This window comes from Odontesthes bonariensis, chromosome 15 (genome assembly GCF_027942865.1).
Source record: "Odontesthes bonariensis isolate fOdoBon6 chromosome 15, fOdoBon6.hap1, whole genome shotgun sequence".
In the NCBI taxonomy this organism is placed as follows: domain Eukaryota; kingdom Metazoa; phylum Chordata; class Actinopteri; order Atheriniformes; family Atherinopsidae; genus Odontesthes; species Odontesthes bonariensis.
In genome coordinates, this window is record NC_134520.1 from 20,459,727 (window position 1) to 20,476,855 (window position 17,129).

At 37.2% G+C, this 17,129-nt stretch overlaps 2 protein-coding genes across 2 annotated transcripts; both read right to left on the reverse strand.

Moving 5' to 3' along the window:
- Positions 1-2,839: 2,839 nt before the first annotated feature.
- LOC142399843 (deoxyribonuclease-2-alpha-like) lies at positions 2,840-7,023 on the reverse strand. The gene is made up of 7 exons (XM_075484386.1): positions 6,830-7,023; positions 5,869-5,966; positions 5,597-5,759; positions 5,431-5,512; positions 5,185-5,343; positions 4,899-5,090; positions 2,840-4,493 (listed from the first exon to the last, which is right to left on the reverse strand). The coding sequence occupies exons 1-7, from the start codon at positions 6,845-6,847 to the stop codon at positions 4,123-4,125; spliced, it is 1,083 nt and encodes a 360-aa protein (XP_075340501.1). The 5' UTR covers positions 6,848-7,023; the 3' UTR covers positions 2,840-4,122.
- Positions 7,024-13,025: 6,002 nt separating this feature from the next.
- LOC142400522 (deoxyribonuclease-2-alpha-like) lies at positions 13,026-17,099 on the reverse strand. Its single transcript, XM_075485455.1, has 7 exons — positions 16,882-17,099; positions 16,116-16,213; positions 15,845-16,007; positions 15,679-15,760; positions 15,433-15,591; positions 15,135-15,326; positions 13,026-14,710 (listed from the first exon to the last, which is right to left on the reverse strand). The coding sequence occupies exons 1-7, from the start codon at positions 16,897-16,899 to the stop codon at positions 14,340-14,342; spliced, it is 1,083 nt and encodes a 360-aa protein (XP_075341570.1). The 5' UTR covers positions 16,900-17,099; the 3' UTR covers positions 13,026-14,339.
- Between the last annotated feature and the right edge of the window lie 30 nt (positions 17,100-17,129).

Here is a 17,129-nt window from a genome sequence, read left to right on the forward strand (position 1 = left end):
GTTTGCTGGGCTACAGCCTTGACAATTTGAGTGCTAAATTATGTATTTTTCCGCATCTAATTGACAAATTATTATCAAGCAGTGGACAATAACTTCTCCTTTAGTTGTAATACACGGTAGTTTTACTTTTAAAACGAAGAAACAAAGAACTCGGAGCTTATTAAATATCCAGTATAAAGGATATTGTGACATCTAGTGGTTGAAATTGCAAACTGCATCTAGATAAACGCCAACTAAAAACCGGGGGAACGTTTAGTTCCTTTTGGTCGACGGTGGAGCATGGGCATGGCAGAGGGGCAAGAATGGCTCTTTGCGGCATTCATGACTACAATTAGCCTTTTGAGGCCATAAAAACATATTAGCTCTTTTTCTAATTTGATTGAAAAGTGATGAATTAAGATATACTGATGAATATTTGACTACATGTTCACGCTGGATCTTTAAAGGTGTTTTTCACATTAAAATTGAACATATTCATTCTTCACTGAGGGAATAAACAAGCAACGAGTGATATTCAACTGTCATTCTGGTCCATTTGAAATTGTAACCACTGACTGAATGAATAAGGCAAATAGAATATGCAATTTATATTTTAAATGGAAAGCCAAATTGTGAAAATTTCATGTAGAATACCTAATTTCTATTGTCATTATTGTGACGCACTGTTATTTTAGAGCACAGACAGAGCTATTTAAAAAACTTAACGTGTCAAACTAAGTTTGCACTTGCACAAAGTGACTGTGGGATCCTCAAGTGGTTGTTGCTTCTTTGGTTTTTGGCAGCACCTATTTCCTCTTTTTTAGATGCTGATGTGGAGCGGTTCATTAACTGTTGTTGAGTACATTGTAGTTTTTTGGTATTCTAGTTTTCTCAACCCTATTCAAAGAGAACCTATAAAATAAATAAATATTGTTGAATCCATGAAGCATTCCTATACAAACCTTTTTTTGAATGTTGTTGACACTGTTTGATAATGGTAAGTGGTAAGTACTCTCCTCTAGGCATGGGATTCTGGCAGTATAACTTTAGGCAAAAATATCACAGTTTCACAGTATTATGATTACAGCTCTAAAATGTGTACTTTGAATGTCTGTATTTAAAAACAAGAAAAATTAAAAAAAAATTCCATTGAACAGCCCTCTACAGAAGTTGAAATTTCAATAAGCATGCATTGTGTTCTATGTGTTATCACCATGATAGTCTGTAAAGGTGATATTAAACCCTCAACAATATCAAAATTACCTGATTTGTCCTTGGAAGAATAACTTTTGAAGATAATTACCTTTTAATTGACACGTAAAACCGTTTCTTATTTTGATAAAAGAATCCACCTTGACTTTTTTATACCGCGTTATACCGGCCCATGCCTACTCTCCACCATCTATTCATCTGACTTGCTTAGTTGTTCACACCATTTATGCGGTTCAGGCCGTGATCAGAAGCAGCATACTACTTAGAGTTATCTTTAGCATCAAAAAAAAGTTTCACCTTCCCCTTTTGCCTTCACACTGTACACATGATGTGGGAGCTGCATGAGGAAAGACATGGCTGTGCGTCCATCGCCAGCTTGATGTTGTTGAGCTGGAGTGAAGCTCTGCAACTGTGAAGAAAAAATTGAGCATAATACGAGTAATCAAGAAAATTTGTATTAAACAGAAATTGCAGACCAAGCCAACACTAAGTATTAGAGCTTGCAAAATCAAATGGACCAAAGCTGTGTCCACGTTGCACAAGTGATGCAGTACAGCAGGAGTTTGGAGCTTCATCATTATGGAGCGTGCATCCAAAGCTTTCACTTTACAATAAATAAATGGATAAATGATTTCAAAAGAAAGTAAATGAATAAATAGCAGACTGGAGGCCGGAATCTGTGTTGCAGTGGTACCGTGACATACATCCTTCAATATTAATTATTACATCCTTCAATACTTATAATTGCAAGCTTTCTTTCTTATTATATGTGCCTTGGTGGTACAAAAAGGCAAACTGCATTTAATCCTTTTGTGGTTAGATATTGTGACTACCGCAGAAACACATACCTGCAGTTTGTACACAGTGAGGAAACCGAAAATAAAACAATCTGAAGTTTATCATATGTACGAAGCTGTGAGTCAGCAACTTGTGTGTCTAAATTTGCACCGATTGGTTGAGCCTCGTTCTGATGTCAGTCCTGCATTTCACATATGAATTGCATATTTGAAAAATAATTCAAAACATTAAAGAAGAATTTAGCCACTTTTCTAAGAAGCAATCCCACAGTATCATACTGAAATAAAAAGATAGTCATTTATCTACACGTAGAATTATAATCTGTTAACCCGCTGATGTTCTTGATGATGTTGGAGCTGTGCCTGTTTGTAACTGTTGAGCAGCATTTATTTTGATGTTATATCAAAGTTGGAATAATTTTATTATAACAGTGACTCGAACCGAAGAGATTCAGATCTTTAAAGTGTCCCCAAAGTCCGGATGTGTTCACACTGGTTAAGGAAGCCACCTCACGAATCATAAACCCCAAATGATGCAATGAGACCAGTAAGTGTCAACAAGTGAACCTTTAAGTCAAAAATAAAGGAAGAGGAGCAGGAAGATTAGCCAATGACATTTTCTTAGAACTAATGTGAGGTTTACTGGACTGAAAAATGTCATCGTAACAGGAAAACGCACTGTTTTGCTGTTTTCAGAGAAACTTTAACTTTATCTGATGATGTTGCATTGATACAAAAAGCTCATCATAGGCTACATTTCACACGAAACATACCTTTATTCATGGAACACATCAAGTTATTTCTAAACACTGGGCCCTGCCGTGTTGTGCTCTGAATAACTGGAAGCAGCCTGTGTGGGATGCTTAGTTTATTAATGATTGGTTTCCTTACAGATTTAGTACATTTCACTTCTGATTGGCCTTTAAATAAAAAAGGAAAGCTCAAATAGGAAGCCATACTAAAAACATCAACTGCCAGGTCACGCACAAAAATACACAAGTTAAAATACGTGACAACAAAAAACTTCATAAAAGGAAAATGACACAAATGTTTACATCTTAAAAGGCTCAGTTCAAATGAAGTCTGAATAACCTAAAGTGAGATTAAGTAGTAGATTAAGTATTCATTTTGTTTTACTCCATAAGAGTAAGAAGTGATAGTAAGTCATTGTATCAGTTCTTCACATCTCCAGAGAGTGTCACATTGACATATAATGTATGAGAAAAATAATATAACAGAGAAAATACGATATCAAATAAAGCATTTAGGTTTTGTTAAATTAAAAAGAAAAAAAAAACAACTTAAAAAACTACTATTTCAACATCACCATTTAGCTGACTCTTTATCATTCTCTTTAATTGTTTCTTTATTGCAACAGTTCATTGAGTGTGGCAAACCTCTTGCTTTTACCTCTGCTCTTACTAAAGAAAAACACTCACTAATCACTTAGTGAGTCCTGAATCTGTGCTGAATGGAAACAATATAGATTTATTTCTAATACATCTAAATACAGTTGTAGCCCTCTGAGTTCGACCAGTCATTTGACATAATAAACCTCTTCTCCGATTTGGTAGTTTCAGAACATGAACACCTATTTACTTGTTAAACAGCTGCATTCTGAAAGTATGACTTCAGCGAGTTCTTACATTTGGCTTGCAGTAAATGTTGGCTCTGTTTAACACGTACCTTGGATTTTCATGATCTTCTTTTGAACGACTTGTTAATGCTAATTTACGTGATTAGATATCTGCATTTTGATTTTTTTCTATGTTTGTTACTTCTGAAGCACTTAATGTTATTAATGCTAAAAGGTTAAAAACAGATAAACTAAATCATTGTCATTATGTGTGCATGGAGAATGCATTCTGACCTGTTAAAGAAATAATAATCTTTGCACAGAGTAAATGATCGGAAAAAAACAGAAAATCACATTAAGAGACGTGGAGTGTGCATTAATTTGATCAATCAGTTAATTTAATCTTGACTATAAAAAGCTTGATTATCCACAAATAAAGGTTTAAGATATGATTTTAAGATGCAAAATAAAAGAAATAAACAACCAAATCAAAAGTCTCGTCTTTCACCATTTGCTTGTTCAACTTTTTCTCTTTACAGTTAAACTAATGTTTTGCCTTTACAGCTCACTGCTTTGAGCAGCGTCATGTGGCCTTTTACAAACTTCATACTTTGAGATCAATGCCCTGAAAGTCTTCGCCACAATAGGGTCTTTAATGCATATTGCTCCCCCACCTCTGCTCATCTGGCTCCTCTCTCTGTTCATATCAGCGATGCAGGTCCAGTCACCACCTGAAGTCACACACCATTTAGAGTGATCCATCGTGGTAACGAAGGGCTTCTGCCCAGGGAGTTTGACTTCCTTCACATTGTAGACGTGATGAGGGATGCTGGAGCTGCAGTTAGAGGCCAGAGGTTCACGCATCTTCCCCCAACTCTTAGCAAACAGGTCCTGTGGCATATTGCTTGCGATAAGGCCGGAGTAAAGATCTACAGTTCAGGGAAATCAAAACCGGAAAAAACAGCACTGTTAACTGCCATTTTATAGAGACTGTTTAAGAGTACATCTCAAATAAAATGTCTATTTTGTCAACACATGTCATCAGTTCTGTCCTCATAGTAAAATTAAATCACTGAAATTGGATAAAATGTGTTTAAAAAACATATAAAATGTCATTAAACACGGTGGTAAACATGGTATGTTTACCACCGTGTTACATCACCACATCTTCTGCTTTGATATTGAAAGCAGAAGGAACAGCGAGAGGACCAGCTCAGTTTTCAAATCAAAAACTGTTGTATTCTTGCCTGATTCCGTGCTACAGTAATGGGATCTCTTTTTGTCTATTTATTTCTTGCATTTTTTACCGCTGAATTTTAACTGCAAGCACTCACCATCCCCAAATCGTGTGTATTTTGCAAAGCTGAGGAAAATGCGATTCTTCGTGGAGGTCAAATTCAGCACATTAGACCAAGGATAACGTTTTGGGTAGCAGCTTCGCTGTGCTACACACTGTAACTCTTGATGAAAAGTTGTTGGGAGGTCAGAGTCATATGAGTAGGCATGGATGTACTTCAGCTGCAATCCTGTAAATTGCAAAGCAAACATTGAGCCTGATACACACATATATATATATAAATGCATTGGCATACAGAATAATAGCCAAAACAGTTAACCTACCTATATCTTTGAACTGATCATAGGCAAAAGTAACACAAAAAAATGTTTGAGCATTAGCGTTTCCACTGTTTGGCCAGAAGTCTTTACTTCGATATGTTGGAAATTTCGGTGTACTGTGTGAAAGCCAGACTCCAGTTTTTTTGTCCAACATCACAACCCCTTCAGGAAAAAGAAAAAGGATGAACCTGTTACATTTGGATTAATCAGACCTTTTTGCGTATTCCCACTGAACATTGTTGCGCCCACCTTTACTGTGGCCAAATGAAGCAGAAACTGTCTTTTGATTTGGAGGCTGATCATTGTAGAGCAAGTAGCCGAAGCCCTCCGTCTGAAATAAACAAAAAACAAAACTCTAGATTTGTATCCAGGTCAAAAGCTTTGCCAGAGAGCTACTTATTCTTTCATATGTTACCTTTCTGTCATAGAAGTCAAGAAGAGGTTTCAGTGTGTTTGCCATTGAGCCAGATTTGCCATTGATTTTCTCTTTGCTGAGTTTCCACCCATTGGTGCCCTCATCCATGTAGAAATATGACAAGCCATCTTTATTGACATTGGGCAGCTTGTATAAGATAAACCTAATGGTGTGGAGGAAAAACAAATGAGTGTACTTTTTTTGTCATTTATTCAGCTAAAACAGTCCGTAGATGAAAATAAACACTGTTCCAACTCAAAATCTGCACCAACCAGTCAACCTCTTCTCCTTTGTCATTCCTGCATCTCACGTCTGAATGACACGCTTTAGAAAGGATCACCACACTTAAGAGGACTCTCATTAAAGTTGTCTGAAACAATCAAACATAATCACATAAGTAAAACACAGGGCAGTCTATTAAACTTTCAGTAAGACGGTAGCTGTCATAAGCTGTCGCCTTTGGGCAGGATACTATAAATATAACACATTTTAGCTTTCATTGTTGTGAGTAAAACTAGGAAGCGACTGTTCCTTAATGTGTAGTTTCATTTTGACCAGAGATTCTGGATGCTCTCGTAAGGTATCGAAGGGTTGTGAGAATGATCAGGGAGAAATATGGATTGAGACTAACTGAATGAATGTGATATCCATAGGTATAAAAAGAAAAAATAGGAGAAAACAAATTTGCTGATACTGTTACGCTGACCTTAATTCCATTTAAAATCAACTTAGATTGTTTTTGTTAGTTTCTAATAGTAAAGAGAAACACTGTACCATGTATTTAATATTTTGGGATTGGAATAACACATAATGTGTTATTAGAAGCCTGTATCATATTTAAACTACTTCCTGGACAAATGCACAACCACTTCCATATTCAAGAGCATATTTACAAGCCAAACTTAACAACTCCTAGATTACTTCCATATTCTAATCATTAATTATTATACACCATAGGCCAGTGGTATGTTTAAAGCCTACACATTCAACTGTTGGCAGGCTGGAATGAAGGTTAAACATATAATCACATATTTTGAATTCAAAGCTTCATGTAACAATCTTTCATAAACACTTATTACACTGTATTTGTACTCAGTGCAGTACTTTGAACATTGTGTTCAAGTTGCCTTCTAATATAAAGCTTTTTAAACTAAACTATCAAGCCATACACAACCTCAGATGGTTAACTTCTTTTGGCCCTATTTTGTATAATGTTTTAAGCACTTTACTTACGTGTCCGTCCATCTTCATTTCCCTTCCAGCTCTCTGTTCTACAAGCAAACCTGCTTTTGTCACATCTCACTTTTAAATGGAATTCACGCCCACGTCTCCTTTCTTTACATCAGCTGCTTCCTCGTTCAAAACCGACACAATCAATGAATCACACGAGTCTTTCACTTTTGAACTTGCCTGCTGACTTTCTTGCTGCCACTGTGGGAGGTACGAGCTGCTATTTGAGCCCAGAAGAAACAAGTTTGACTTGAACGTGCAGAAACAGGCATGTTTATTCATAAAAACAAGTTATGAAAGTGAAACAACATTTGACACACTCTGAATTACTGCACCCGTCAGACACTTCCTTGCCATTATTTTATTTTATTTTATTTAACCTTTATTTTATCAGGAAAATAGACCCGTTGAGATTAAAAATCTCTTTTACAAGGGCGTCCTGGCCAAGTGGCAGCACAAGTTACAAAATTAAAATTTCCGTTGCATTAAAATAACAAATCAGGTAAAACGATAACAAATTAATTAAAACAATTACAGACAAGGGACTCGGTCTCAAGTGTTCTTATCCTGGAATTAAAATTCCTCAAAGGAATCAGTTCCGTTAATTTCAAATCCTTTTGTAAATTGTTCCATGAGGTAGGAGCAGAAAAAGCAAAGGCCCTTTTTCCCCGTTCTGTACAAAAACGGGGAACAGAGAGTAGCAAATGGTCATTGGAACGCAGACCATAAGAGCCAATGTTCCTTACTGTGATTAGGCTGCAGATGTAGGGTGGCAGTGGTCCGAGTATTGCCTTGTATATAAAAGTGTACCAGTGAGTGAGTCTCCTGGTAGCCAGTGCAGGCCATTGTACTCTGGCATGTAGTTCCAGTGATGGGTTAGAGCCCTACAGTTAGTGATGAACCTCAGGGCAGCATGATAGACAGAGTCAATCTTATTCAGGCATTGAACTGAAGCGTTCATATACAGGAGGTCTGCATAGTCTAAAATGGATACAAAAGTTGCAGAGACAAGGTGCTTCTTAACATCAAAGGAAAAGCAGAATTTATTTCTAAATAAAAAACCTAGTTTTAGTTTAAGTTTCTTTACAAGGTTTTCAATGTGGGCTTTGAATGTCAGCATGTCATCAAGCAAGATACCAAGATATTTATACAAATGTACCACCTCAATTTCATTTCCCTCAAGGGTGAATATTGTGGGGATGTTTAACAGTCTTTTCCTTGGCTTTGAAAACAACATTTGCTTAGTCTTATCAGCATTAAGTAGTAATTTTAGCTGTAGAAATGTGTGCTGGATCACATCGAAGGCCTTCTGAAGTGATTCAACAGCATTGGCAGGGGATGACCCAAAGCAGTAAATGATTGTGTCATCGGCATAAAAATGCATATTAGCGTCAGACACATTTCGTTCCACATCATTTATGTACATAGTGAATAAGAGGGGGCCTAAAATTGAACCTTGTGGCACCCCCTTGTAGACACGCACAAATTCTGAGTACAAGTCATCATGCTTAAAGGCGGGGTAGGGGATCTTTTTCTGGAACATTTTTTTACATATTGCTTGAAATACTCTTCACACCCCCATTGCAACCAATTAATTAAAAGTTTTGACACAAATATGAAAAGTTTTAGTGGCCTCTAGAACGTACAATCTAGGAAAAACAGTATCCAATCATTGTGAACGGACCGTTCACAATGATTGGATACTGATGCCGTCTATCAAACTGCAATCTGCTCCTCCCTCCCCCTCCTTCCCCCTGTGCGCGTACCCTGCTCCGTGAACGAATTACGCGTCCAGAAGCTTGGCAGGAAGCTAAACTAGAGCCAGCTTGGCTAGCACCTAGCATTATTAAACGTATAGTTAGCATAAACTAAATACTAAATACTAAATACGGCAACGATCGATGCTTGCTGTCAGAACAGCGCTCGTGCACCTTCGTGCTCGTGCGCGTTCATGTATTCTAGAGGCGTGCCTTCGGGGGGAAAGTGAAGAAAAGGGTTGGGACTTTTTACCTGTGTATTTTCAAAATGCAGCTTCGTTGGACTCAAAATCCAGGATCTCCTACCCTACCTTTAATTACACCAGAGAGGAGCACAAACCGTCACTGAAATCCCTTTAAGCATCCACTGGATAATTCACTGTGCTGGCATGCAAAACATACTTGTTCTCTTTGTCTCTGCTCATTTAACCAGTTTCAACACATAGATTGTGAGGGCCCAATTATTCTTAATCATCTCTAGTAAGATTCGCTGTACATCACACCACAACTGCGTGTCGCTCTTCTGTTGTATCTCTGCTTCAGTTTTATATGAGCACAGTATCTGAAGCGAGGCTGAGAACGCTCAGGGTCACAGTGGAACATGGTGTAGTAGGACAGTTGGATCAGAGGTCAGCCAGAGTCCTGTGGACAATAGGATGGGACAGACTAAAATTACTGCAATACTCAATAAATGTATGGATTTTATATTAATTAGCAAGCCAATGAGATACAATAATACCCAAAATGACCGTACTGGTCTGGCCACAAGGTGACACTATTTACCCCAGGACAATACATACAGCTTAAAGGGACAGTTCGCCTCTTTTGACATGAAGCTGTATGACATCCCATATTAGCAATATAATTTATGAACATTGACTTACCCCCTGCCGCGTCCTGTGAGCCGAATTCCAGCTGAGTTTTGGGGTCCACGAAGCTAGTCCGGCTAGTTGGCTGGGGTCAATAAAATAAAGCGTTTTGCTTCTCAAAAAAATATCCATTCAAAAGAGTAATACATTTGCATCACAAAATCGTTGTCCAGGAAAAAGTCAGACCTCACTTCGCTTGGCGCTATTTTTGCCTCCCTTGATATCAATGCGTCCAATGTAAAACTGTGCAGACCGAAGTGCTGACCGAGCACTCCCCTGCTTCCGAGCAGCAAACACCGTAACAGGTGCAGCTATCGCTAGGTGGCTAGGGAGTGCTCGGTCTGTTCTTGATATCAAGGGAGGCAAAAATAGCGCCAAGCGAAGTGAGGTCTGACTTTTTCCTGGACAACGATTTTGTGATGCAAATGTATTACTCTTTGGAACGGATATTTTTTTTAGAAGCAAAACGCTTTATTTTATTGACCCCAGCCAACTAGCCGGACTAGCTTCGTGGACCCCAAAACTCAGCTGGAATTCGGCTCACAGGACGCGGCAGGGGGTAAGTCAATGTTCATAAATTATATTGCTAATATGGGATGTCATACAGCTTCATGTCAAAAGAGGCGAACTATCCCTTTAAATTTCCCAAACCATCATAAAATAAAATTTAGAATATGATATCAAATGGAATAAAACTAAAAATCTAATAAAAAAGATACGGGTAACTGGGAGCCATACTATAAGTAAAAAGGAAAAAAGAAAAAAACAGCACATTGTACTATTTCAGCCTTTTAATATGAACAGGATGATTAAAAACTCTGTGGTAAGTCTATGCATTCATCTACTGGTCACCTGTGGAATCTGAAAAAGATGAAGTCTCTCTGGTTGTGGAAGGTGACGACCTGCCGGCCCACAAACTGAGAACTCGGAGCTTATAAATATCCAGTATAAAGGATGTGGTGATATCTAGTGGTTGAAATTGCAAACTGCATCTAGATAAATGCCAAACATCTCATGAAAAAACCGGGGGAACGTTTAGTTCCTTTTGGTCCACGGTGGAGCATGGGCATGGCAGAGGGGCAAGAATGGCTCTTTGCGGCATTCATGAATACAATTAGCCTTTTGAGGCCATAAAAACCTATTAGCTCTTATTTTAATTTGATTGAAAAGTGATGAATTAAGATATACTGATGAATATTTGACTACATGTTCACGCTGGATCTTTAAAGGTGTTTTTCACATTAAAATTGAACATATTCATTCTTCAATGAGGGAATAAGCAAGTAACGAGTGATATTCAACTGTCATTTTGGTCCATTTGAAATTGTAACCACTGACTGAATGAATAAGGCAAATAGAATATGTAATTTATATTTTAAATGGAAAGCCAAATTGTGAAAATTTCATGTAGAATACCTAATTTCTATTGTTATTATTGTGACGCCCTGTTATTTTAGAGCACAGACACAGCCATTTAAAAAACTTAACGTGTCAAACTAAGTTTGCACTTGCACAAAGTGACTGTGGGATCCTCAAGTGGTTGTTGCTTCTTTGGTTTTTGGCAGCACTTATTTCCTCTTTTTTAGATGCTGATGTGGAGCGGTTCATTAACTGTTGTTGAGTACATTGTAGTTTTTTGGTATTCTAGTTTTCTCAACCCTATTCAAAGAGAACCTATAAAATAAATAAATATTGTTGAATCCATGAAGCATTCCTATACAAACCTTTTTTTGAATGTTGTTGACACTGTTTGATAATGGTAAGTGGTAAGTACTCTCCTCTAGGCATGGGATTCTGGCAGTATAACTTTAGGCAAAAATATCACAGTTTCACAGTATTATGATTACAGCTCTAAAATGTGTACTTTGAATGTCTGTATTTAAAAACAAGAAAAATTAAAAAAAAATTCCATTGAACAGCCCTCTACAGAAGTTGAAATTTCAATAAGCATGCATTGTGTTCTATGTGTTATCACCATGATAGTCTGTAAAGGTGATATTAAACCCTCAACAATATCAAAATTACCTGATTTGTCCTTGGAAGAATAACTTTTGAAGATAATTACCTTTTAATTGACACGTAAAACCGTTTCTTATTTTGATAAAAGAATCCACCTTGACTTTTTCATACCGCGGTATACCGGCCCATGCCTTCTCTCCACCATCTATTCATCTGACTTGCTTAGTTGTTCACACCATTTATGCGGTTCAGGCCGTGATCAGAAGCAGCATACTACTTAGAGTTATCTTTAGCATCAAAAAAAAGTTTCACCTTCCCCTTTTGCCTTCACACTGTACACATGATGTGGGAGCTGCATGAGGAAAGACATGGCTGTGCGTCCATCGCCAGCTTGATGTTGTTGAGCTGGAGTGAAGCTCTGCAACTGTGAAGAAAAAATGTAGCATAATACGAGTAATCAAGAAAATTTGTATTAAACAGAAATTGCAGACCAAGCCAACACTAAGTATTAGAGCTTGCAAAATCAAATGGACCAAAGCTGTGTCCACGTTGCACAAGTGATGCAGTACAGCAGGAGTTTGGAGCTTCATCATTATGGAGCGTGCATCCAAAGCTTTCAATTTACAATAAATAAATGGATAAATGATTTCAAAAGAAAGTAAATGAATAAATAGCAGACTGGAGGCCGGAATCTGTGTTGCAGTGGTACCGTGACATACATCCTTCAATATTAATTATTACATCCTTCAATACTTATAATTGCAAGCTTTCTTTCTTATTATATGTGCCTTGGTGGTACAAAAAGGCAAACTGCATTTAATCCTTTTGTGGTTAGATATTGTGACTACCGCAGAAACACATACCTGCAGTTTTTACACAGTGAGGAAACCGAAAATAAAACAATCTGAAGTTTATCATATGTACGAAGCTGTGAGTCAGCAACTTGTGTGTCTAAATTTGCACCGATTGGTTGAGCCTCGTTCTGATGTCAGTCCTGCATTTCACATATGAATTGCATATTTGAAAAATAATTCAAAACATTAAAGAAGAATTTAGCCACTTTTCTAAGAAGCAATCCCACAGTATCATACTGAAATAAAAAGATAGTCATTTATCTACACGTAGAATTATAATCTGTTAACCCGCTGATGTTCTTGATGATGTTGGAGCTGTGCCTGTTTGTAACTGTTGAGCAGCATTTATTTTGATGTTATATCAAAGTTGGAAGTGTCCCCAAAGTCCGGATGTGTTCACACTGGTTAAGGAAGCCACCTCACGAATCATAAACCCCAAATGATGCAATGAGACCAGTAAGTGTCAACAAGTGAACCTTTAAGTCAAAAATAAAGGAAGAGGAGCAGGAAGATTAGCCAATGACATTTTCTTAGAACTAATGTGAGGTTTACTGGACTGAAAAATGTCATCGTAACAGGAAAACGCACTGTTTTGCTGTATTCAGAGAAACTTTAACTTTATCTGACGATTTTGCATTGATACAAAAAGCTCATCATAGGCTACATTTCACACGAAACATACCTTTATTCATGGAACACATCAAGTTATTTCTAAACACTGGGCCCTGCCGTGTTGTGCTCTGAATAACTGGAAGCAGCCTGTGTGGGATGCTTAGTTTATTAATGATTGGTTTCCTTACAGATTTAGTACATTTCACTTCTGATTGGCCTTTAAATAAAAAAGGAAAGCTCAAATAGGAAGCCATACTAAAAACATCAACTGCCAGGTGACGCACAAAAATACACAAGTTAAAATACGTGACAACAAAAAACTTCATAAAAGGAAAATGACACAAATGTTTACATCTTAAAAGGCTCAGTTCAAATGAAGTCTGAATAACCTAAAGTGAGATTATTCATGTATAGCTAATTAAATTGTACAATATTTCTTGTAGATTAAGTATTCATTTTGTTTTACTCCATAAGAGTAAGAAGTGATAGTAAGTCATTGTATCAGTTCTTCACATCTCCAGAGAGTGTCACATTGACATATAATGTATGAGAAAAATAATATAACAGAAAAAATACGATATCAAATAAAGCATTTAGGTTTTGTTTAATTAAAAAGGAAAAAAAAACAACTTAAAAAACTACTATTTCAACATCACCATTTAGCTGACTCTTTATCATTCTCTTTAATTGTTTCTTTATTGCAACAGTTCATTGATTGTGACAAACCTCTTGCTTTTACCTCTGCTCTTACTAAAGAAAAATACTCACTAATCACTTAGTGAGTCCTGAATCTGTGCTGAATGGAAACAATATAGATCTATTTCTAATACATCTAAATACAGTTGTAGCCCTCTGAGTTCGACCAGTCATTTGACATAATAAACCTCTTCTCCGATTTGGTAGTTTCAGAACATGAACACCTATTTACTTGTTAAACAGCTGCATTCTGAAAGTATGACTTCAGCGAGTTCTTACATTTGGCTTGCAGTAAATGTTGGCTCTGTTTAACACGTACCTTGGATTTTCATGATCTTCTTTTGAACGACTTGTTAATGCTAATTTACGTGATTAGATATCTGCATTTTGATTGTTTTCTATGTTTGTTACTTCTGAAGCACTTAATGTTATTAATGCTAAAAGGTTAAAAACAGATAAACTAAATCATTGTCATTATGTGTGCATGGAGAATGCATTCTGACCTGTTAAAGAAATAATAATCTTTGCACAGAGTAAATGATCGTAAAAAACAGAAAATCACATTAAGAGACGTGGAGTGTGCATCAATTTGATCAATCAGTTAATTTAATCTTGACTATAAAAAGCTTGATTATCCACAAATAAAGGTTTAAGATATGATTTTAAGATGCAAAATAAAAGAAATAAACAACCAAATCAAAAGTCTCGTCTTTCACCATTTGCTTGTTCAGCTTTTTCTCTTTACAGTTAAACTAATGTTTTGCCTTTACAGCTCACTGCTTTGAGCAGCGTCATGTGGCCTTTTACAAACTTCATACTTTGAGATCAATGCCCTGAAAGTCTTCGCCACAATAGGGTCTTTAATGCATATTGCTCCCCCACCTCTGCTCATCTGGCTCCTCTCTCTGTTCATATCAGCGATGCAGGTCCAGTCACCACCTGAAGTCACACACCATTTAGAGTGATCCATCGTGGTAACGAAGGGCTTCTGCCCAGGGAGTTTGACTTCCTTCACATTGTAGACGTGATGAGGGATGCTGGAGCTGCAGTTAGAGGCCAGAGGTTCACGCATCTTCCCCCAACTCTTAGCAAACAGGTCCTGTGGCATATTGCTTGCGATAAGGCCGGAGTAAAGATCTACAGTTCAGGGAAATCAAAACCGGAAAAAACAGCACTGTTAACTGCCATTTTATAGAGACTGTTTAAGAGTACATCTCAAATAAAATGTCTATTTTGTCAACACATGTCATCAGTTCTATCCTCATAGTAAAATTAAATCACTGAAATTGGATTGCTGTGTAAAATGTGTTTAAAAAACATGTAAAATGTCATTAAAATTCTTTGACTAACTGTAAAGAAACGTTTGAATGGGGTATGTTTACCACCGTGTTACATCACCACATCTTCTGTTTTTGATATTGAAAGCAGAAGGAACAGCGAGAGGACCTGTTCCCATCGTTTTCAAAGCAAAAACTGTTGTATTCTTGCCTGATTCCGCGCTACAGTAACGGGATCTCTTTTTGTCTATTTATTTCTTGCATTTTTAACTGCAAGCACTCACCATCCCCAAATCGTGTGTATTTTGCAAAGCTGAGGAAAATGCGATTCTTCGTGGAGGTCAAATTCAGCACATTAAACCAAGGATCACTTTTTGGGTAGCAGCTTCGCTGTGCTACACACTGTAACTCTTGATGAAAAGTTGTTGGGAGGTGAAAGTCATATGAGTAGGCATGGATGTACTTCAGCTGCAATCCTGTAAATTGCAAAGCAAACATTGAGCCTGATACACACACACACACACATATATATATATATAAATGCATTGGCATACAGAATAATAGCCAAAACAGTTAACCTACCTATATCTTTGAACTGATCATAGGCAAAAGTAACACAAAAAAATGTTTGAGCATTAGCGTTTCCACTGTTTGGCCAGAAGTCTTTACTTCGATATGTTGGAAATTTCGGTGTACTGTGTGAAAGCCAGACTCCAGTTTTTTTGTCCAACATCACAACCCCTTCAGGAAAAAGAAAAAGGATGAACCTGTTACATTTGGATTAGTCAGACCTTTTTGCGTATTCCCACTGAACATTGTTGCGCCCACCTTTACTGTGGCCAAATGAAGCAGAAACTGTCTTTTGATTTGGAGGCTGATCATTGTAGAGCAAGTAGCCGAAGCCCTCCGTCTGAAATAAACAAAAAACAAAACTCTAGATTTGTATCCAGGTCAAAAGCTTTGCCAGAGAGCTACTTATTCTTTCATATGTTACCTTTCTGTCATAGAAGTCAAGAAGAGGTTTCAGTGTGTTTGCCATTGAGCCAGATTTGCCATTGATTTTCTCTTTGCTGAGTTTCCACCCATTGGTGCCCTCATCCATGTAGAAATATGACAAACCATCTTCATTTACATTGGGCAGCTTGTATAAGATAAACCTAATGGTGTGTAGGAAAAACAAATGAGTGTACTTTTTTGTCATTTATTCAGCTAAAACAGTCCGTAGATGAAAATAAACACTGTTCCAACTCAAAATCTGCACCAACCAGTCAACCTCTTCTCCTTTGTCATTCCTGCATCTCACGTCTGAATGACACCCTTTAGAAAGGATCACCACACTTAAGAGGACTCTCATTAAAGTTGTCTGAAACAATCAAACATAATCACATAAGTAAAACACAGGAAGTCTATTAAACTTTCAGTAAGACGGTAGCTGTCATAAGCTGTCGCCTTTGGGCAGGATACTATAAATATAACACATTTTAGCTTTCATTGTTGTGAGTAAAACTAGGAAGCGACTGTTCCTTAATGTGTAGTTTCATTTTGACCAGAGATTCTGGATGCTCTCGTAAGGTATCGAAGGGTACTTTGGGATTGGAATAACACATAATGTGTTATTAGAAGCCTGTTTCATTTTTAAACCACTTCCTGGACAAATGCACAACCACTTCCATATTCAAGAGCATATTTACAAGCCAAACTTAACAACTCCTAGATTACTTCCATGTTCTAATCATTAATTATTATACACTATAGGCCAGTGGTATGTTTAAAGCCTACACATTCAACTGTTGGCAGGCTGGAATGAAGGTTAAACATATAATCACATATTTTGAATTCAAAGCTTCATGTAACAATCTTTCATAAACACTTATTACACTGTATTTGTACTCAGTGCAGTACTTTGAACATTGTGTTCAAGTTGCCTTCTAATATAAAGCTTTTTAAACTAAACTATTAAGCCATAAACAACCTCAGATGGTTAACTTCTTTTGGCCCTATTTTGTATAACGTTTTAAGCACTTTACTTACGCGTCCGTCCATCTTCATTTCCCTTCCAGCTCTCTGTTCTACAAGCAAACCTGCTTTTGTCACATCTCACTTTTAAATGGAACTCACGCCCACGTCTCCTTTCTTTACATCAGCTGCTTCCTCGTTCAAAACCGACACAATCAATGAATCACACGAGTCTTTCGCTTTTGAACTTGCCTGCTGACTTTTTTGCTGCCACTGTGGGAGGTACGAGCTGCTATTTGAGCCCAGAAGAAACAAGTTTGACT

Bases quoted from the DNA above. Each gene is read 5' to 3' on its own strand.
- LOC142399843 (XM_075484386.1), bottom strand. The intron at 5,760-5,868 runs GTTGGTGCAGAT...CCACACCATTAG, and splicing joins AAAGGAGAAGAGGTTGACTG to GTTTATCTTATACAAGCTGC. The intron at 4,494-4,898 runs GTGAGTGCTTGC...CCTGAACTGTAG, and splicing joins ATACACACGATTTGGGGATG to ATCTTTACTCCGGCCTTATC.
- LOC142400522 (XM_075485455.1), bottom strand. The intron at 15,592-15,678 runs GTGGGCGCAACA...TTTTTCCTGAAG, and splicing joins TTCATTTGGCCACAGTAAAG to GGGTTGTGATGTTGGACAAA. The intron at 15,327-15,432 runs GTAGGTTAACTG...TGCAATTTACAG, and splicing joins TGATCAGTTCAAAGATATAG to GATTGCAGCTGAAGTACATC.